Genomic DNA, 23211 nt, shown 5'->3' with positions numbered 1-23211 from the left:
TTCTCTAGTTCATCATCCTTGAGGTAGCAAATTTCCTCCGTTACATTCTGGTGAACCCGGCTTGAAGCAACTTTCCTTATGTATTGTCCATTTGTCATTTAGATCATTGCATTCATTTAGCTAAAATCAAACTCAAATTTTAAAAAAAAGGGGTTTTACATCTTTGTTTTAGCATTTGCATATAGTCTAGCTCATTTGCGCTTAGTCTAGTTTCATCTTTCAACAAAGACTTTATCCAAAGGCAAAACACCTCGTGTCCCTGTAGTGTAGTCTCAACGTCAGAAGACTCGTCTATGAGCTTTACGACCTAGACAGCCACAAGAGCTGTAGTCAGGAGGTCATCTAGGCAAAGTTTTCCTCCTTACCGTTATAGTCCTCCTTTACCCAGCACAATGTTTAACGATCGACTTCCTGACCCAAATGATCTCTTTGCTTCTCATCCCCTTAAGTCTATTTTGACAGGGGCCCCCTCTCCACCTAGTTCACAATCCAACTCTCAGAGTAATTCTCCGAGAAGTTCTACTCCATCTTCCCCTCCTATTGTTGATCATGAATCTACTCTCACTGATGATTTTGAGAAAATTGACATGCTTGAGCAGAATCTGAGAGACTTTGAGTGTTTCCTAAATCGGGAGAATGCCCTCCCCCAAGCTGGAAATGTCGTCAACACTCTAAGAGACACGTTGATCTCAAACAGGAGAGGCCTGGAAATGTTGAGGGCCTTATCTATGATTGTCAAAAATCATGTGCCTTTGGCTGATGCTCCTCGTAAGGATGGCCAGTCCATGACCTGTGGACCTCAGCTTAGTGTCGGTATGCCTGGTTCGGCAGTGCACATGGTTGGTCCTGGGCCTATTGGCTCAGCCTTTGCCTCAGTTGTGGCTCAGATGTCTACGATTAGCACTAGCACTACATCTGTCGGTGGCACTGGTCCTTCTGGAGGTTTCGGTGGAGGTGGTGGCAGATCTAGCCCACCTCCACCTCCTTCGCCCGCTAATCCAGTCTTGAATGCCAACTTGCAAAACATGGGACAGATGCAGTTGCAGCTGACAAATCTAGCCTCAGCTCCTGGTCAGTCATCTGTGCCCACGTATTATAGAAAGAGTCCTCTTGATATCACCATTCTGAACACTATGCTTCCTCCTGCAGCTGAATCATTGAAGTTTGATAGGTTCAATGGTGATGGGAGCCCTAATGTGCATATCGATTCTTTCATAACTATGTGCAACGATTATCATAGTTTGGATTTTGTGTTGCTTAAACTATTCTCACGGTCCCTTAAGGCTACCGCGTTAGAATGGTATAGCTCTTTGTCGGATCATTCTATCCACACCTTTGATCAACTTATGGACCTTTTCCTTAGACAGTTTCACGCTAACATTGGCAGCAGGGTCACTATCGCTGACCTTGTTCATTGCAAGCAAAAACCCAATGAGAAGGTCACAAATTTTATTTCAAGATATCAATCGATTTCTACCAAACTCCCCTTTGCCCTGCTAGATATTGATCTGCAGAGGATGCTTATCGGCAATTTGCAGCCGGCATTGAGGAAAAAGTTATCTCTTAATCGACATCAGAACATTGCTAACATGTGTTCTGCGCTTACTGACTACCAGCACACCATGTTGCAATTCAAAGATTCTACTTTGAACCCTCGCAGCGGGTCCTTTGCAGGCACATCCACGGAAGGGTCTAGGTAGAAAAAAGTCATAGCCAATGTCATGGCTATTCCTCTTATAGATGTTGCACAAGGATCGCAACAAAATAGGGTCTTCACGAAATTGAATGACTCTTATTTGAGCATAATGCAGCAGTTGCTAAAAGATAATTTAATAACCCTTCCTGAGATTACACCGTTGTCTGATAGTAGACCCTATCCGCGATAGTATGATGGGTCAAATTTTTGCCATTATCATCATGTGCCTGGTCACGACACCGAGCGATGTTACCGTCTTCAGCACATAGTCCAGGACCACATTGATAGTGGTGCAATCAAATTTGATGCGTGGAAACATAAGTCAAACAAATTTGTTGATCAAGCTAACAAGGATTTGCAAATCTGTATCGACCCCTTTCCCCCGCATTCGGCAAATTTCATCTCTGCATCAACTCCTTCTTTGGATGATGGTCCATTTGTGAACATGGTCACCATCACTCCTATTTGCTCGCCTCCTAGTCATAAGGGAAAGGTGTTTGATGTGTCCTTGTCATTCACCCCTCTGCATGCCCCGTATTGTGGAGAGCCTTCTCCTTTATACATCCTTGCCAAACTGAATGGTCAAACTTTGGATGATGGTCCATTTGTGAACATGGTCACCATCACTCCTATTTGCTCGCCTCCAAGTCAAAAGGGAAAGATGTTTGATGTGTCCTTGTCATTCACCCCTCTAGATGCCCCGTATTGTGGAGAGCCTTCTCCTTTATACATCCTTGCCAAACTGAATGGTCAAACTGTCACAGGTGTGATGGTTGACCCGTCATGCAAAGTCGATGTCATTACAAAGGAGACTCTATTCGTGAACGATTGGCATAGGCTTGCATACGATGAGTGCCGAGAAACCCTGAGGACGCACGTTGGCTTCTCCATCCCTCCTTTGGGTAATATTACCTTGATGGTCCTTGTGGGACCCAAGGCTGTATCTTCCACATTTGTGATCATTCCTGAGTTGGACCTCTTAAAAGCTAAGCTAGGTATTCCCTGGTTGATTGCTATGGAGACGGTCCCATCAGTGATTCATAAATGCCTTAAGTTTCCCCATGAGGGTTCGATACATGTCATCCAAGACACTGGATATCGACCCTTGGTAGCTCATGGGGACTTTTTGTTAGACCATTTTTGGCCTACTCTGGTGGGGCCCATGCTTCCCCGTGGTGATTTGATGTATCGTGCGTATTATCAACACAAGATGGGGGAGTCGACTCCTAAATCGGGGCAGCCTACTTTTTTGTTGCCTCTCCCTGCATCGACCTCTGCTCCATCTATTCCGATGATGGAACAGGTGGTGCCTCATGTCCCCTCATCATCAAGGGCCGAGGCTAAGCCTGCTCCTTCGAGTAGACCTCCGCGTCCGCCTAGGACTGCGCAGCTCCAGTGGTGTCTTTTGTTTTTGTGACTGTACATAGTGCAAACAAAGGAAAGGCACCTATGCTGTCATCGTATGCGGCCCGCCCTCCCTTCAAGCTCTCGATCATGAGTGATATGCCTCGGCCCTCTAGTTATGAGAAAGGGAAGCACTCTTCTCATGTTCGTTCGTCACCGCTCACTTTTGTTTCACAGTCTGCGTCGGCATCCTCCGTTCCCCCAATCGCTCCTCAAGGGAAACGGGGTAGGGCGCGCGTTGTTGTGAATGTCGTGCCTATTCCGGATGCACCTCCTGCTTCATCGGTTGGGCCTTCTCATGTTCCTGACACAGTTCTAAAGGCCTCCCCTATGGAGCATGATGCTCCTGAATCCTCTCGGGCTTCAATTGGTGGCCCTCATCTTCGTTGTAATCAGCGTGCGTGTGAGCATAAACACTATCGACAAGCCATGGCTCGAGAGCCCGCTGCCGCTCTGCAAGTTGTTGTTGCATCTGCGACACCCAGCTCTGTCGCATCGTCTCCTGCTTCGTCTAGTGTTCTTGATTCTAAATCTTCTTCAGTGTTGCTTCCAGCTACATCGAGGCCTCTCGATGAACCTCCCTCTTAACAGGTGCAGGATTTTATCGCTCCTTCATTAGAGCCGCCCCTCATCACCTCTTTGCCCAACATACCTCCATTGTCCCAACCCATTGATATGTTGCATACACAGGTGGTGTCTAGTGCAGTTTTGTCTGCTCCCCTTGTGTTGAAGCCAATTCAGCATCCGAGCTTTCCAAGAGTTTCTCAGCCTGCTATAGTTGAGCTTGAGCAAGGCCCTATTCCAAAATTTTGACGGCAAAAATCTTTGTAGGTATGTTCTTCACCCTCTTCTATGCCTGTCTCAGTGCCTGTTGGTTTGCTTGTCTCTGTGTGTGTGATTGAGAATGCCCTGCCTTCTCCCGAGTTTGTCACTGCCCCTCTTCCGGAGGCCGGCAGTCATGTTCTTGTTTCATCTTCTTTGAGTGAGTCACCCGCTTCCTCCATAGAGGCTTGCATGTTCGACTCCTTGGAAGACACCTCGGCCTTGTCTACGATCTTCATGCAATAGTTGACTCTTACCTCCTTTGAGCCTGTCGACGCAGATATTGTTGTTGCTTCGTCCCTCGCCCTCGCTGCAGGTGGAGTTCCCGGTGATGCTCTTGCGGTAGTCCCTCTTCGAGCTCGTCCTCCTCCCTATGATCTAGATTGGGAGGACAAGGCTCTCCTAAGGGATGACCTTTAGTACTTTTATCTTTTCTCTTCATCTGTTTGCCTATGCATTTGATTGTGTTCCCCTGTGCATGCGTTTTATGTTTGTTCCCCCCCAGGAGGACCCAAGTTACTCCGTAGGTACTTGGATATGGGAGATTGATTGTCTTTATCCGTTATGCTCTCCTGGAGGACCCGAGTTACTCTGTAGGTGCTCGGATACAAGAGATTTTTTGTCGTACATCTTCTATTTGTTTCTCTACTTCTATCTGTTGTATCTTGCTTTTTTGATATTCGGGGACGATGCAAAGTGTTGGGGGCATCTTTTTGCCTTCTATGTTGACCCATATTTTTATTCTATCTTTGTCTTCATGTGCTCTTCTTCGGATCCGATAACTCTGGCGCTATGACGATATACCCATCTCGCAATTGTATTATATATCTTTTGTCACTGCTATGGGTTCTGATGACAAACTACCGGATCCCCATGTCCTCTTGCATTTCATTCTCGATGTTGTGGACATTTATGTGTCACCACCTCATGGTGGCATTCCACGGAAACATCTTGCCATGTTGACGTGCCACAACTGCTTTTCTCCTTAGAATGGCACGCCTTTCATGCATATCATTCTAAGGGGTGGCCATCATATCTACATTTCTGCGTGATCTGCATTTATCATTTTAACTGCATGCATCTATCTTTTTCTTGTCAATTGCTTTTTCATGTTTGCCTAGAAGGAGGCCAAACCACTTGATCCTTTCTCGCCTAGGTGGGGGCCAAACCACTTGATCGTTTTTGCCTAAATGGGGGCCAAACCATTTGATCCATTTCTTTTGTTTGCCTTGGTAGGGGCCAATCTACTACTTACCAAATCTATCTTCGATTGCCTAATCGCATGGCTATCTAGCGAATCGCTACCCATGCTGGCAAATATCTCGCCCTATCGTATGGTCATCCATACCAGCAAACATCATCGCCCTATTGTATGGCTATCTAGCATAACACACTTTGCTATCCATACCAACACATCTTACATTTTATCATGGCAGCCACTTATCTTATATCTTTTCGTAACAAGGGGCTTTCCTCCAAAGCGAGGCTCATTTTTGTTACGTTATCTTATCCAAAATCTATCCTTTATCTCACCATCCAATGTGCTAGACTACAGCTCGCATGTTTGCGATGTATCAATTAGCAATATGTATTCCAAATCTCATCTACTTCTCGCTGGGGGCAACCTCGTCTAATCAACGAAAATTTGCCTCCCTATTGCAACTCTCTATCTTCCTCTACTTTAGTGTTGCATCTCTCGCAAACTGGGGGCAAAATGTAGTATCAAAAATCTCTCCCTTTGTGATTCAACGCGACAAATGGCACTCCCCTCCATGTCACCGAAGGTCGGGCATTGCCGCCCCTGTCCTTTACTCCATCCGAGATCGCCTTGTCAGCTCCAAACTAGTCTCTACCAACTCCGCCAACTTGTCATCTTCGGGGACTAGGGCGCGGCACGAAGACGTCCGCGCGGCGCACTATCATCCCGCGAATCTGACAATCCGTAGGTGGTTGTTTGAGTGTTACGCATGCGCCTGGAAGGAATCGTAACGCCCCTACATGCGCCCACCAATGTCTATTTGCCTTCCAGGGCCTATATCTCTCTCGTTTGCAGGCATTTTTGGGATCTTTTTGGCATTTTTGGGATCTTTTTGGCATTTTTGAGATGATCTTTTACAGGTTGAAGCTCTTGGCGATACCTCTTTGGACAGCATTCACATTTCCTATTACGAAGAGCACCATTGTTGCAGCTTTCCGAATAGCTCACAGCGCTATTGTCATAGCATCTCGAAAAAGGGAGTTTACTTGTTCTCTTTTCCATTTATCTCACGCATTATCGTTCTTTTATCTTGCACTGTCATTCAATTATCTTTATCATTTATTTTCCCCGTGGCTTTTTATCTGCGTTGTCCGTGGAGGTGGAAACACCAAAACGGGGGTCTGACTTAGGCAGGCTCCAAAACACAACCCCCAACATTTCCTCTTTCACTTGTGTGCAAGTAGACGTTCATGGAGTAGATACTTTGCAGGAGGCTCCAATCGTGGACCGGTTGTGAGTCCCTCTCATCTCATTTGTTCTACTTTACTTTAGTTATTTTGTATCTTGTGCTTATTAGTTTAGTTTTATCGCTTTCTATGCATTTATCATATTATAATCGCATTTGGAGTTTTTTTGTACGGTTTATGTACCTCGTTCGTACAGGACAACAGCACACCGTGCTAGTGTCCCAGGCTTGTGTGCTCGTCCTCTGGACAGAGGTTCAACACAGTCGTCCAGGAGCCTTCTCTACATTCTATCTGTTTAGTTTGGTTGTTTTCATCCCCTAGCTCACCTTAGCGCTAGTTCGAGTGAGGTATCGAAGAGTGGATTTGTTCTCTAGGATTCATCATCCTTGAGGTAGCAAATTTCCTCCGTTACACAAGTTATGACATTTGTATGGCTATAGAATTTCCACCCACTTCAGAGCTATGATGTTAAAAATATTCATCTTCCTCAACTGAAACCATTTACCAACATTTTCCAATGATTTAGTGGCTTCCAACTAATCAATCTTGCAGCTATTCAAGTTTTCAAAAAGACTTCACCAATCTTGGAAATGGAACAATAGTTGCAAAAATAAAACCTCCTCGCATAAACAAAAAATGAGCATTGTAATTAATTGAAAACACTTTCATAAGGGCTGAAACTTCTTTCCTAACAATCACTAACTATCAAATACTCCAACACTTGACTGAAAATTCTTGTCAATCCACATGTCTACAAACAAATGAAATCATGTGGTAGCTGATTTGAATGATGACAGCAGCACTAAGTCTGAAATTTTGATTTATAATCCTCCCTGGAACATTCATTCTGTCACCACTAACCTACACCAAACTATGTTGGTGAAAAAAACTCAACAATAAAGTAACTCCACCATGCTTATGCTGTGTTACTCTAGTACAGCAAGACATTATTCTTCTACCCTTTATGATAGACAATCTTCACCAATATGTACTATCACTTCAACATTTATTTAACTCATTACAAGTGTCAATCTTAAAAGACAAAACTAAATCGACATCAATATAAAAAGAAAACTCTTGCTGTCCTAACTGTCAAACTACAAAATCCGTATGGATCACAGCCCTTATTTTTTAATGATAAATGTTTCAATGAAAACTCTAGATCCCATATTTTGTTGTGAAGGTAACCTTGAGCAAAAGCATGTGAGTGTCCTTTGCCACATGCTGAATTCTTCCTCTTCTTTGCAATATTATGGTACACTTCATTATGATAGAAGTCTTGCCATGGATCCCTACTAACATTAATGATTGCATACCATAAGAAGAAGAAGAAATAATTTTAACATCCACAAGAAATAATTTTAAGCTACAGTCATAAAGGTGATCAGATTGCTTAATATTAATTTCTGATCTGAAAACTTCGACAACTTGAAACCCATATTCAGTACCTAGCATAGCATCTATTTCATGTTTGAAGCTTCACCTAAATCCCATATATCCTATTATTGTCACAACCTAAATTACTAAAATCAGGAAATGTCTCAACATCCATCACAAAAAGCAAATTATCAAAAGATGACTCTGCATCCATCTCATAAAGTGGTTTATAAAAAAATTGAAAGTTATTTGTATCCTCTTCCCCAAACCAATCATCTTGTTGACCCAAACCTGCACATGCAACTTTTGATTTCTCTTAAAAATTTCACGAAAACTATAAAGCTCATCAATTGCCTGCCTAATTTCCTTTGGCATTGTTTCATTCTCTTGATATCTAAATTGTTTTGTAGTTGCAAGCTGATCTTATGCCTGTGTTAGCACCATTTGGGCACTTTCTAGTGAGTCCTTTGTTGATTCAAGTTCAAAGGTAAGCTTCCTAACCTTTACCTTCAATTCCTTAGAGTCAGTTAAGGCCTCATCTACAAATTTGGTGGCTACATCTTTGTCTTTAATCATATGTAGATATTCTAATTTCATTGTTTCCATTGCATTCTTAATGATTTGTAAATCTGCAATAGTAATAACTTGCTTACTCTTGGCAACATCTGATTGCTCAATCTGTTATCTCTTCACATTTTGCATTAATCCTTCAATGAGCTTTTTGTGCTATCCAACTCTGTTAGGACTTGCACTTCATTTTCTCTTGCTACCATCAATTGTTTCTTCCAATCACCCTCATAATATACAAAGTCATGAAATGGTACTGAACTTCAATAAGAATCAATGCAAAAATTACCATTCTCTCCTAAGACATACCTTTCTAAAGAGTCATTCTCAAAGTCACTCTGAAAGTTTTCTTGTAGCTCCCACTCATTTTCTGAATATACTTCATAGAGTTGATCTATCATCTAAGCATTCATTATCAGTTGCTGGTTTGAAATTTTCTGCGGGCTTAATCCCATCATCAGAAACTCCTAAAGCATTTGTGTCATGCATATTTATCAACAATGTCAATATGGATCTACATCACACATGATTCTTGAGTTAAAACATTTTCTTCTTCACAAGAGTGCCATGAGTGTTCTTCTTTCTCAAATTCAAGTTCTTTAACAGCTTCACAAATTTTTTATGCTATCTTCTCTTCTTTCTCATGCTCCACTGATAATTTCTTCCTTGTTATCATCACCATTCTACTAGAATAGACATTTTAAATAAGTCAAGAATTCTTCTTTATTTCAGCTTTTGTCTTAGAAGTATTCATCATCATCTTTATTGGATCTTTATCAAATTTTACCTCTTATTTGATCCAATATTTTTTACTTGGATTCCAAGATTATTTGCATAAGAAGTAAATATTTTATCTTCTAAGTTCATTTTTGCTATGATCTCTCCCCTTCCTTGCAATAAAACTGTTAAGCATGACTTAAACTTATTCTTACACCGTTCGACAACACTTTTAGTTAGAGCCTGTGCCACGAATGAGAATTTCTACTCATCCTATCTCATATTAGCCAACAAAACTAACAAAATTGGTTGAGGAATATCATCACTTTCAATCAAAACTAAAGACATAATTGTCTACATTGAGTTTGCAACATTTTCCTCATAATTCATACCAACATTGGCAAAGAAATGTTGAAACATTTTAAGAATAAGATCATCATATTCTGAATCTAACATCACACCACATAAATTGATTGTAGCAACAGTTTCTAAAATCGTTAGCCTCTCAGCAAAAGGACTTATAATATCATCTAAATCTTGAAAACTTTCCACAATCAACTGAAATATTTCCCTCGTGATATTGTTGCCATATGGAATTTCTGGGGCAGTTAATCTTGTAATTTCACTAAAGCAAATAGTAACTGCAAGTTTTGCATCTTTATCAAGGTATCTCATAAGAAGAGGCTTATCCACAGCAATCATTGATGGATTCATAGCCCATTTCAAAATCTCAACATCTGACTATTTTTCTATGGACAAACAAATTTCCACTTCCTCTAAATTCTTGAGTAGAACATATTTTAATTGGGGTAGCTACTCAAGCTTCTTCCCTGCTCTATAAAGTCTCATTCTCGAATTGGCTAACACCATATGATTTCACAAGCTAATGAAACCAAGCCTCAAAAGTTCTAAATTTTTTATCACAAGTGAAGCTTTGAAAACATGCTAGCAATAACACCAACTATGATACCACTATAACAATCCACCCTACTTTTTTGTAAGATTGAAATGCATATGCAATGCCTCCACACTTTATGATCAACCAGATCCTAGAGTCGTCAAGGTGAGAGTATATAGTGTTTCAACAACACATTATGTGTGATGTATGTCAGAAGATGAATGGCAGCAAGCCAACCAAAATATGCAAGTAGCTTAGTCCACCTAATCAATACCTGTTCAGCAAACTACATGAATGCAATGCAAGCCACTAGCAAAACGTCTAAGCTTGACTAAAACCAGAATTGTCCATAATGTCAACTTGTTCAATGCCAAAACGGGCAGTATGATACTAATAAAATAATTGGTGGTAAACCAACCAATCCTACAATACAAAATGCATGCAAAAGATAACCCTTTGTCGCTATTACCATTTGAAGTTTACAATAATTAGGAAATGCATTACAATATGACAAAGATAAGAAACTATTGTAATCACCTATAATATCAGGTCTAATCATATATAAACACTACTGCAACGCAATGAATTAGTTCATAAAACCCTATAACAAGGGAATACAAGCTTGCAATGGTCAATTGAAGTCTGCAATATTGATCAAAACAATACTGTCACAAAAATCCAACTGATACACGTTGATAACAAACTAGAAACACAACCCACACAACTATAGCCACTACAGAAATGCAAGAAAGCAGTCAAGCTGTCGGGATTATAACTGTCAATTATGATAGTATAGTGAGCAGTTCCATAAGGATGACAAAAAGGAGAAGGAGTAAGGCCTCATTTGTAATAGGTAAGGGAGCACTCTGTGCTCTCTGACCTGTGTCCTTGCCAAATTCCCTAAAGACTCCAAGGAACCATAACAACCAGGTGAAACATTTGAGTTTCAATGAAGGCTAATCCAAACGTAAACAAAACTCTTTAGAACAAATCAATAAAATGGCATGCATACCACTATGCCTATGGTGACTGAATTCTGAAAATACCTTCCAATGTACATGCATCCTACAATTACACTTGATTCAAGTATACTTACTGGTAAACTCAAATACCACAACAGGAAACTCTTCCAGTACCCATGTTTCCTAGTGGTTTTGTTAGCAAACATGTATGCATCTGTGTTTACATATATTATCATATTATATGCATCAATACATACACATATATATACAGTCATAACCTTATTCATAGACAACCAAAAAGAAAAGGTGTCCCTGTTCCTGTGCCTGTGCCACACATCTCATGGTAATTATGGCTTCAAGGTATTTCATGGCAGAAGAAGATTGTTAACATTTTCAGCCAAGTAGCCTTGTCATCCAGCAGTCTAATCATATTATCCATGCCTTATAAATAAAATTTATCATCAAATATCAAGAAATAATTTAGAAAACAAACTAAAATAAGTAAGAGGAAAAGGGGCATTTTCCAAGCAGAGATGTAGGAAGGTAAACATTCATGCCTGTTAAAATGTCCTTGCAGTAGGTCAACATTAATAATGATTTCTTAAGAACTTAACATGAAATGAGTGTTTACCATATCAGACTAAATACAATCATAAACAAGATGGTTTGAATAAGCTCCTGGACAAAACGTGTTGATTTACTTGCTGCTTTAGGATCCACCTGATGTAGAAGAAACCAAAACTATTGTGAGAATTTATGGTAAAGCGATATTATGAAAATAAACTGAATAGCTTGAAGATATAGAATAAAAGGAACAGACTTTACTATCAGCATGGATAAGACAAAGATATGTACCATTACTACATGAAGCGGATGCTTTTCTGACATGCCAGGGTTTAAAAATGGCTCGTCTATATTTCCAGATGCCCGCTGCTTTAGCTCTAGCAACTGCTTCAGAGAAAATGAAATTCAGCATTAAGTAAACATACCTATGGTATATCCAGCTATTCCAGTAAGAAAAACAACCTCTTTAAGAATCAAGCATGCACTAAGGCCAAAATTACTACCAATATAAATAACATTCAATAGAATTAAGCACACCAAGATAAAGGGGAACATATGCAACAAATTCAATTAACATTTTAAGAGAGAATCCTTGAATATCCATTGGTGATACAAATATAGAGTTCGGGAGAATGAATTCCTAAAACTCCAGATTGTCTGATGATCTGTGAACTCCCAAGCACAACGAGTTGGTAGAATTTTTAAAATCACAAATTTGCTCTTCTACTTGAATTCAATCCAAATAACAGTTTTGAATGGTTTTAATATGCTACAAGTCTTATAATTAATGCAGTATGTTGTAGGAAGCATAAACAGCTCTTGCAGCAATGTTTTAGGAGCATACACAACTTTGAACACAACAAAAAGCAAGCACAACACAATGGACGCAATGATTTTTTCCTGGAAACACCAATGTGGGAAAACCAGGTGGCAGTGGCAAAAACAAAACTTAGATTTTTTGGCTGGAGAACATCTTACAAAAAGCATATGAGAACAATACAATCACACAGCTCACTCCCTGCACCATCTTCCTCCTATGACCAACTCTTGATCTTTGTCACTTCCAACACCCATGTCTACTATTTATAACTAAAGAACTCCAAAAAATCTCAAAATTGATGAGACATCATTTTTCCATTACTACTCTTGTACAACTTCTTCTAGCAAAACTACTACTTCAAGCAGAACAGTGATTACAAAAATGCCTTTGCAATTACAGAAACGCCCCTGCTAAAATTGATGGTTTTGAAATACATAACAGCAGTATTTGAATTGCCTCCTATGAGAACTAACGATTACAAAACTACCCTCTGCACTAACTAGTGGTTTAGTCACTAGAAATAATCCATTAGAGCTCTACTGTTGACTGATTTCAATTGACTAAAATGAAAGGGTTTTACTTTCTACTAAACCTTATGGATAATAGTATAATACCTCCCTTCTAGAAGGTTTTTCATCCCACTGAAACTTAGTGATTGAGAGTGGTAAGAGCTCCCCCATTTATTCCTTAGATAACATTATGCCACCTTGCTGTCTTTCCTTTAAGGCTAACCTTCCAAAATTCTTGTGTCATCTGTTAGAGTCTCCAGCATTTCCCTTCAACACAACATCATCCCTCCAACTCCTTTTGCAAATCCAATACTACATCTTCAACAAAGTTCCGATAGTCCCTCAGCTTTCACCTCTATTGCACCTCAATCAATGTCTGCTTCAGTAAATTACAAAGAGTCAAAAATCAATGTTCGCTCCTCACTGACAAACTGACTTTTGAGATCAATTGCAAACCTCCAACCTGTATCTTCTATAGGTACAAATCGTTTTTTGAATTATGATTAGCTTTCAGCCTTTCACAAGTGTCATAGCCCTTCTTCTGCAAGGACATGACCACAGAATTTAAAACAAATTGTTTAGTCCAAAATTCCAAATGATGACTTCTTTTGCCATTAATGTTGTACAAGTCGGAAGATCAGTGACCACATGGTTGGCTTCCCAAACTTTTGGCATGTCTCTATTAAGAGAACATTTACAATTGAGCCACCATTGACAATAGTGTTTGCTAATGCCATCCCTAGCAACTCCATGTGCATAACTACAGGAATCCATGCCAGATGCCAGATTTATCATTGAGGGCACAGTAAGATCACTCAAACACCAGAAAATGAGTACTCAACAATTGGTTCCAGTCCTTGATTCTTGGTATCAATGATAAGTGGCTTCGTGTTCCCTATGTGTATAATGTCTTCAGATACAATTATGCTGGTAGTAGGTCAAGAATGCTCTATGGAAAATTCACTACCTTAATCCACACCATCTACATTCATGCGACCATCTACTTTCCTCTACCATTTCTTTCTCAACCTCAACCCCAGTCAGCCTTGCCCTCTTCCTCAGATCAAGGTATTTTACTTTTTTTGCATGTGAGTGTGTGAGTTCATGATTTCATCTTCATTAACATTTTCTTATGGCTAATGCTTAAGGAATTATTGTCATTATGGTTCCACAGCCACACCACTCGTTGAGAATTCCACACATTGCATTTCTCATAATGCACAATAGGTCAGCCTTGAGGATCATATTAGATTCAATTACTACTACTATTATTGTTCTTATAACTATTATTATTTCTCTTATTTCAAAATCCTCCAAAAGTTACTCCTTACTAGTATAATAGTTGTTTTAGCCTCTAAGAGGCTTTGGTTGGTGTGGCTAGTTACATAAATGATCACCCCATGACCTTAGCAAAATGGCCCACTATTTGACAGATATCACAAACACTTTTTCATACTTCTCATGCTAGTTTCAAACAAGCACTAATTCAATGTAATCATTTTTTATCAAAGTTGTCGTTACATTCTTGACCATGAGTGTTTTATTCTCACTTTCAATGTCTTGCATCCTTCCTTTTGTTCCCTATGATATCATTCCCTCAACAAACCATTTTTTAAATCCATCAATTAGTTCTTTCTCAAGTTTTCCCAATAATCTCTTGGGTCTTTGGTTGCAAGGGCAAACAGGCTCAAGCTTTTTTTATCAAGCATCTTATATTTCATTGACAATAAATGATTGTCATCTTTGAGCAATTTATAATTTTCTCAAAGCTTTAGCTTTTTTTCAAGTGTTTTATTCATCTACTAATGTGTTTATAAGTCAACCAATATCCACGCCTTTATGTGTGGCCAAAAAATATCACAACCAATGTTGTTTATCAATATATTGGCTATCAAGGTTTTTATACATATTATATAACATCAAATATGGTCTTCTTTCCCAGCATAGATAAACTTAAATAATACATCAATGACAATACGTCCAACACTTCTAGAAGTCTTAGTTGTCTTGATAAGATCTTATCATATGCTATCTTTATGACCTTAATTTAACTCTAGTTACAAGATCATTTAATAATTGATTGAGGTAGTTGTCTCATTGTATAGGATTAAGACGCATGTCAACATCTTCTCTAATCTTAACTCTCATCTTGGCTTTATAAGCAAGGCCTCCCATGTTCATTTTTATTCATCATTGCATCCATAATCAAGTTATTCTTGCCATTATCTCTCTTGTGGAAGTGGTTTGGTCTTACAAGTGTTCTCAGGGGTGTTGAGGAGTCACCATTAACTCCTACATGGTATCAGAGCTCCAAATCTAAATATCCTACCTCTCACTTTGCCTTTATAAGCAAGGCCTCTCATGTACATTTTTATTCATTATTGCATCCATAATCAAGTTATTCTTGCCATTTTCTCTCTTGTGGAAGTGTTTTGGTCTTGCGAGTGTTCTCGAGGGTGTTGTGAAGTCACCATTAACTCCTACATGGTATCAGAGCTCCAAATCTAAAGAATCCTTCCTGAATTTGAGGGTAATTTGGGCAAGCACTTTTGCTAGGTGCAGTTTGGGATGAAACTCACGACTGATTCCAAAAGGCCCAAAAACCCCTATTATCGTATAGAGCACTTTAAATTTAAACGTCAAATTTTGGCCATTTTTTAGGGTTTTGGTAAAAATTTGCAGATTGTGGTCCATACATCTATATGGATTTGTACAATTTGTACTCTATTGGTGCTAGACCCATACTCGTTGGCACAATCGCATGTCAAATCAGCAGAAAAGGTGGCATATACCGCAAAATATTCCTCTATGGACCCTCTATGTCATCTAGTACTTACTAGCATCATTTTGGCATATTGACTACATATGGTCTAATGTAATCAATATGATTCTGGCATTTTAAATAAATTTTATTGGTTGAATTAGCCTCAGGTTACTGCTACGATCCTGTGGGTAGTGCCTAACACCAACCCTTCAAGAGGTACTCCACCCACACAATGGCAAGCCACTAGCGACATGACTGAGAGAGTTTTAAAAAAATCACAACACTTGATAATTTTCCAACGGGTAGTCAAGTAATTAGCCTTGGGTCGCTACTACAATCCCATGGGTAGCACCTAGCACCAACCCAGCAGGAGGCGCTCCACCCACACAATGGCCAGCCACTAGCAACACAACTAAAGACCGTTTAAAAAAAAAATCACAACATTTAATTTCCAGAAGGTGGTCACATGTGCAAGCCCTAGGAGCCAAAATTTACCCTCATAGGCCCAAATAGGCTGTTTTTTTCTTTTTGCCATAACTTTTGCAAATAGAGACTTTTTTTGCAAACAAAATATTGTCAATAAGCTGAGCCTATCAACTTTACAGTGGTGCACATTATTTGCAGATATTTTGTTGTTGTATATTTTTCCAAGTGCACATCAAAGCTTGTTTTCCAGCTCTAAGCTCATAACTTTTTGCTTCAGACTCCATTTTTCCCAATTCTTGTGGCATTAGGAAGGTATTTGGAAGCTCTTCAATTCTGTAAATACACTTTTTTGCAGATTTTTTCCAGAATTTCAGTGGCATTAGGAAGGTGTTCAGGAGCTCTTCAATTCTGTCAGTGCATTTTTTCCAATTATAACTTCCCAATGATAATTTCCCAATAAAACTTGAAACAGTTCCTAATGATAATTCCCCAAGAGGTTCCTGTTGAATTTTATACTTTCAGATTAATGGAAGACTGACAAATCAGAATTTAACTATTAAATTAGATTGTTTGCAGTTAGAATTAATGATTTTCAGACTTAGGAACAAACATAGAAGATAAGCAAAATGAAACAAGACACCATTACCCTGGGAAAACCTCCTAGGAGGAAAAACCCAGCCAGAAAAGATCCTCAGATCTGATTATGAATTATATTCAATATTCTGATTACAATACTTATCTCTTAGGTAGCTTGATGAAAACACCTAGGGTAAACAGCACTTCTTTGCTGTTCAAATCAATGGAAATGTCATCTTCAGATCTGCATCTTGATGACCTAGCTCTGCAACACTTTTCACAACATAAATGACAGGTATACACAGCAGATGAAGTTCTTCTTCTTCAGCAGATGAATGGATGAGGTGCACCTTCAAGCAGCAGACATACTTTGCATCATTTGGATGGAATTCGCCTTCAAGGTGCAGATGTATTTGCACAGAATTAACTTGCAGCAGATAGATGAATTCGCCTACTTCTCCAATCAGATTTCGCACTAGATTGCAGAGCTAATGCGCTTGAGGGTTGAACAAAATGAAGATTATATTTGATGCTTGCCAAAAATACTTTACTTATATGATGCTTGACCTTTATTAAGTCGGCTTGGTTTAATTTAAACTTGGCACCATTTTATGTTTTATTTCATCTAATGTGTGGCGTGTTCTTTTATAGGGTCGGCCCTATTTGAAGGGAACACACAATCTTTTAAGTGTGGCGTGAGAAAGGGCCCAGCCCTAAAGGGTACACGTTACCCTTTGAAGTGAGAAAAGGGCCCAGCCCTTAAGCGGATTCCAATGTTGCCAATGGCAATTGGAATCCTCCTCCCTAGTTATAAACAACAGTTCCAAACAAGTACAAAGGGTAGACAGTTCATCAATGTCTTAAGAGGTAAAGTCATGTCTGAGGTAATCCAAAAACTTTTAATGTAAATTTCAAATCATTAAATTTTTGAGAAAAACAATATGATGTCGATGGTTGTGGTCCTTGATTAACTGTCTGTTTATAATAAGGCAGTTTTGTAATCATTAATTTTGTATGCAATGTTTTAGACTACATAGTGTAGCAGTTTCACCCAACAACAAAATACAAGGATAGTAACGGCTCCAAATAGCATCTCTTACTTTTATAGGTCTTTCTAACTTCCTTGTTGAGCTCCTCACTATGTGCTAACATTTTTACATCATTATGGGGCAATTATAAAGAGATTGGGTGAATGAGAAAATAAACTTCTAGAACTTTGAGTGTCTTAGAGAGTTGGAATGTAAGAGTGGAGAGAATAAACAAGTTGCAAAGTCGGTATGGACATTTAGGAATGCTGTGTATGTAAGAATGTCTATGACAGCCTCAAGAAGGTAGGAAACGTGTCATAGCTAAAGGAGAGCGTAGCAAAATGTAGAATTCATCACTCTTATAGAATTTTTCCCAAATTGGGTTTTCTCCAGAGTAATTATTGTTTTGTACATTTCTGTTCTTGAGTTTCTTGCTCTTGTTACATGCTTTGTTCTTCCTTTTTTCAAGTTTGGATCATTCAAGAAGTCATGTGCACTTCTGTTCTTCATTTCTTGCTCTTGTCACATGCTTTGTTATTTCTTTTCAAGTTTACAATACTTGACAATCAAATCTTTACACACATGGTGATTGTCTTTTCCTTAATTGTATTAGAACGCCAACCTATTCAATCAAGCTAACATTTTAAATATAGAATATGTGTTGATGGATTAAGCAATGGAATATCAATACTAATTATGTTTCACACTGATATCAACCAGCTGCAGATGGTATCTCTTCCGCTTTAATTCTTTCCAGCTTCCTTCTAGAGTCTCTAGAGATATGGGAAAACCCTTAAAGGGCAGTTGTAAAAGGTTGGTTGAATGACAGTGATTTTCCATCAGTTTTGAGCGGTATTGGGTAGAACGTAAGAAGGTGGTGAATTGAGCAAGATGTAAAGCTTGTATGAGCACCTGCAATACCTTGAAGAGATAGTACCGAGAGAAATAACCCCATCACTCTTCTGGAATTTTTCCTAAATTGTATTTTCTCCAAGGTAAGTGCTGCCTTATGCATTTATGTTCTTGTGCTTCTTGCGCTTGTTAAATGCTTTGTTCTTTCTATTTTCCAATTAAAAACACTTCACAATCAAATAATCACATCACAACTGTTTTTCTCTTAATTGTGTAAAGAATGGCAGCTTATTAAAGCAGGTTATTGTTATAAATAAAAAAAGTTCCATGTTGATGAATTGGGAAATGAAATATCTGTAAAAATTATGGATCATTTTTCATTAAGATTCTGATTCTTTTTTTAATTTTTAAAAGAACAATAGTTGTCTTCTTGCAAACATTCAGATTCTTAGTTTTACAGCCCACAGTCAATTTTTTTCAGAACAAGAGTGTCTTCCCTAGGGTTCACGACAGCTATTGCGAACTTCATTTGCAATAATATCATAATGTGAAGAGTATTACAAAGGTTGTCTCCCAAATGTAATGAATGCCCACAAATAAAAAATGCATGCGAAAATTTAAACCTTAAATCTTAATTCCTGCACATGATAAGAACTAAACAAATATTTTGCTTCACAGTTCACATGTCTTAATGAGGAATTTAACAATCTTTACACTTCACGTTCAGGAGGCATCCAAAGGAAAGTTACAAAATAGAATGATGAAGTCAACAATGTAAGAGAACAAAAATCTAATATTACCAAAGCAGGGAGGCCAGCAGGTTTTGCTGACTGTTCATCAGGTAGATACTCTGATATTAAATTTGTGGCAACAAGTGCTTTGAGATACTCTGCAACTGCCCGACTATCTGCTGCATGCTCTCTTTGTTCAAATCGCTTAATGACAGCATGGGGACTGCAAAAATTCAGTGTGAAAGTAAACAATCTCTCCAAATGGACAGAATCTTCAATGCAGAAAAAAACAGCAAACTAACCAATTACAAATCAATCCTCTTAGCTACTAAGGTAGATAGTAATAGCAATGGCAACAGTGTGGATATATAGTCCCCAGAATTAACACAAATTTAAAAGACCCATATGAATACCACAACAACTTCACAATTACAATAAACCTAATACAGCTACAACTGACATAACTTAGCCAGCCTTCAACAATGATCACAAAATGATGCAAATTCACTCTTGTGCATATGGAGAAGACCTGCATTGTTTATGTGGGCAATTTTGTAGGACTAGAAAAATCCGTTTTCCTTGCAAAGCACTGGGTTTTTTTATTTCCTACAAGATGCTTTACGAAGGAAAAAACAGTAACCAAACCATGGGTAGTGCTTGTTTTTAGGGGACACAAAAGTTAATTAAAAATTGATTTATATTGCTAAAAGACAAAAGAGGGATGGTGCACTTTGAAAGAGAAGGATACAAAAGAAGCCAAGCAAGGAGGATGGAAGGCATCGTTGAAGACATCTTTATATATTTGAGTTTTTCTCCTGTGGACCAGAGATTGTGTTCTAACAGCTTGAGGATGAAACCCCTCCATGCCAGAAAATTAAAGGACAAAAACCCTTTTCTTTTCCTTGAAGGGTTGGTGGAGAAAAACCCCTGACTCAAGCAGTTTGGAAGTTATATTCCAAAGGCATTTCAGTGTGTTAAACCACTGCAGACTTCAACTAATTCAATAATTCTATACGAGCAAATACTTCACATTGATCTAAACTGGTTTCTGAGTCTCCAAAACCATAAAAATCAGAAAAAATTCTTATTGACAATTGACTATGCAAGTTTTAGAAAAATAATCAAAAAGGGACATTACAGATATAGTTGCTTCAAACAAATTTCCAGCAAAATTCTGAGATGTTGGAATAGAATAGGTACTCCACAGAAAACCTTCCAAAAAAGAAGCAACCCTGTATGTTGTTTTGAGATGCACATATAAATTTTAAAACAATATCATCCAAGTAATGATCAAAGGATAGAACCAATTAAGGCCTAGAATTCCAATCTCACATTTCTGTTCAAGTTTTAGTTTTAAAGAGTTTACACGATGTCAATTGTTTATATTTATGAAATTTACCAAATTCAAAGAGCATTTTGAGTACTTATTTGAATATTCCCCGTCTGTTCCAGCCAAATTTTCTGTGCCAGTGAGGTGTTAACTAAAATGCTATCTGCACCACTAAAAAGCAATTAATACACCAGAATCTGGTCGTGTTCAATTTCTTGGTGCCACTGGCATACAATATGGAAGTGGTTATGCCCATATTTGAATATACAGAGCTGTACTTGGCGTGATTTTTGCTCAGCTAGTGTAGTTTAGTGTCTTTGTGTTACCCGTCCAGGGAAATAAACAGCAAGAAAGAATGCCTGAATCCAACCATGCCAGCTCAAAACATGTTGATATGTGGATGAACAGTTTGAAATATGTGAGTTACATATACAGCCATGTCCAGCTCAACATGTTAGATATGTGAATAAACAGTTTGACATATGTGAGTTACATATACAGAGCTACAGAATTGTGTGCGTCTAAAATTTAGACCCCATGAGAATCCAAACACGAACTCTTCCATTAAGTGAGTAAATTAAATAAAATGAGTTGTATATTTCCATGAATTGGTGGATTTATTGAATTTGAATCCCTTAAAGAATCAGTGCCCTTGGAACAGACAAAGTTGTTAAGTATATCCATATTCAACAAGACAGATTTTATAGTTTGAGGGAGAAATGTTGAAGTTAACAGACACGATGAATCAAAAAAAAAAAAAAAGTTATGAACTGAATTGTTTAAAGGGTGAATTGGTAACTGCATGCCTTAGCATGAGAGGTACCCGGGTTTAAATTTAAAACAACATAACACGATGAAACGGGCCATAGTCTCAATGCAGAACCCTTGGAAAAAACAATTATCAACTGAATTGAAGCAGGGTTGTCAGGATCAGGAAATAAGTAATGTGATAGCAACAAAAATGATACAAGTCAATGATTTTAATGACTTTTGAATTACACGTAATTGGACTCAAATGCTAATTTTAACAATATGTAGGATGAGCCAAACGTTGCAATATCTCAACAAGCCAAAGAGAGGCGACTTGAAACCTAAATATCCACAAAGTCACATGAGTGGGATTTGACACTGTCTCAACGGACCAAAGGGCGAGGCAACTTGCAACCTAAACATCCTAAATGTCACATTAGTGGGACTTGGCATTGTCTCAACATACCAAAGGGTGAGGTAATTTGCAAGCTACACGTCCTAAAATTCAAATGGTTGAAGACTTCAAATTGTCTGGACAGGCCAAACAGTGAGGCGATTCACAACCAGTAAATGTTAAGAAACACAAAACAAACTCAACAATACGTAGAATATATAGAAATTCAGTAGAAACAAAAAACAACCAACTAGCACCGTGAAACTGATTTTGACATAAGTTTCTTATAAGTAGTGGAAGAAGCAATTGGACTGGCAATGAGACCAAACCCGTGCTTATTGAGCTCTGCGAGAAGAGCACTCTGCTTGGAAGCATCTCTAGGGTTGGCGTCCGCCTCCTCAAGAAGACGCTCTAGCTTATTCTGCCGCCACAGCGGCAACCAACTAAGCCATTCCGAAGCCCACAAACTCTTCACTTTTCTCCAAAAAACTGCCCAAAATGCAGCCAAGTACAAAGCAAGGCTCATTTTCTTCTTAGTATTTTGCTCCTCCTCCTCTCTTACCCCTTCCGCCCCTACACTCGATCCCTCTTCAACCTTATCCAACTTTTCAACACTACTAGTGGTACTTTCAGCCTCTAAAGCACTGGTTTCCCCTTCGCTAATGCTAGAAGCAATACCCTCTGCCTCACTTTCTTCCGAATTTTGGGAATCCATGGCAATTTCTTCTCTTGCGGAGAGGCATTTCAACTTACGAGACTTAAAAGGCGTCGTGGAAAGAATAAGCATTTTACCAGGTTTGTGGTGTGTGAATCTCAGAGAAACTGCCGATATTCTGCCAGACGGTATTCTTGTTAAAAAGTCTTGAGGGCATTTAGGAAACCCCGACCTGTTAAGTAAGGATGCTTGGATGACACTCATGGCTGCCGATTGCAAATAGCAGTTTCAAGAGGAAGAGGAGAACCGTCGATTCCCGACGAAGGTGTTTCACAGAAAGAAAAAGTTGAATATGGAATATGCCGGCAGGGTTTTTACTGCAATTTTCTCTGCCTGTGGAACGGAGTGAAGTTGGCCACACACTCTTCTGTGTGGCTAAACCTTCTTTGCCTCCTATTACGACTTCCCAATGATAAAAGGATTAAGTCTTTGCTGCAAGATTTAATATTAATTTTCTGTCTTCTGTGTGGCTAAACCTTCTTTGCCTCCTATTACGACTTCCCAATGATAAAAGGATTAAGTCTTTGCTGCAAGATTTAATATTAATTTTCTGTGTATATCCGATTTATTTTATTATTCCCTCTCCTGAAAATGTTGCAATGTTTCCAGAATTCTTAATCCTCTAACTAGTTTTAAACTATTGTGTTTCCCTTTGACCTAGAAGACGCTCAAACATGATAAATGTAGGAAGTAAAATACATTAGATTGTTAATTTAGGGGTGTGATTAAATGATTAGGTAATAATTAACAATCAAATTTAGATTTAGATGAATTGGAATGATAAATTGAAAAATGGATAGATATGTTTAGTTTTTATAAATAAGGGGTTGTTTTTAATTGGTTATTAACTAGCATATTTATATT

The 23211-nt window shown here is 38.6% G+C and overlaps 1 protein-coding gene across 2 annotated transcripts in view; it reads right to left on the bottom strand.

Moving 5' to 3' along the window:
- Window positions 1-22833, bottom strand: part of LOC131031152 (ATP-dependent zinc metalloprotease FTSH 11, chloroplastic/mitochondrial) — a 150034-nt gene extending 127201 nt beyond the window's left edge. The window contains exons 1-4 of one of the 2 annotated variants that reach the window (XM_057962195.2): window positions 21962-22833; window positions 19228-19381; window positions 11744-11836; window positions 11520-11608 (exon numbers count right to left, since the gene is read on the bottom strand). In XM_057962195.2, coding sequence (XP_057818178.2) covers window positions 11520-11608; window positions 11744-11836; window positions 19228-19381; window positions 21962-22551 — 926 coding nt within the window. In that variant the 5' untranslated portion in view covers window positions 22552-22833. The remainder of the gene's footprint in view (window positions 1-11519; window positions 11609-11743; window positions 11837-19227; window positions 19382-21961) is intronic. The other variant, XM_057962194.2, reaches the window with a different exon arrangement.
- Window positions 22834-23211: the final 378 nt, after the last annotated feature.

Source organism: Cryptomeria japonica, chromosome 7 (genome assembly GCF_030272615.1).
Source record: "Cryptomeria japonica chromosome 7, Sugi_1.0, whole genome shotgun sequence".
Taxonomy (NCBI): Eukaryota; Viridiplantae; Streptophyta; class Pinopsida; order Cupressales; family Cupressaceae; genus Cryptomeria; species Cryptomeria japonica.
The sequence above is the reverse complement of the archived record's forward strand: the minus strand, read 5'-3'. Positions and strand labels throughout refer to the sequence as shown.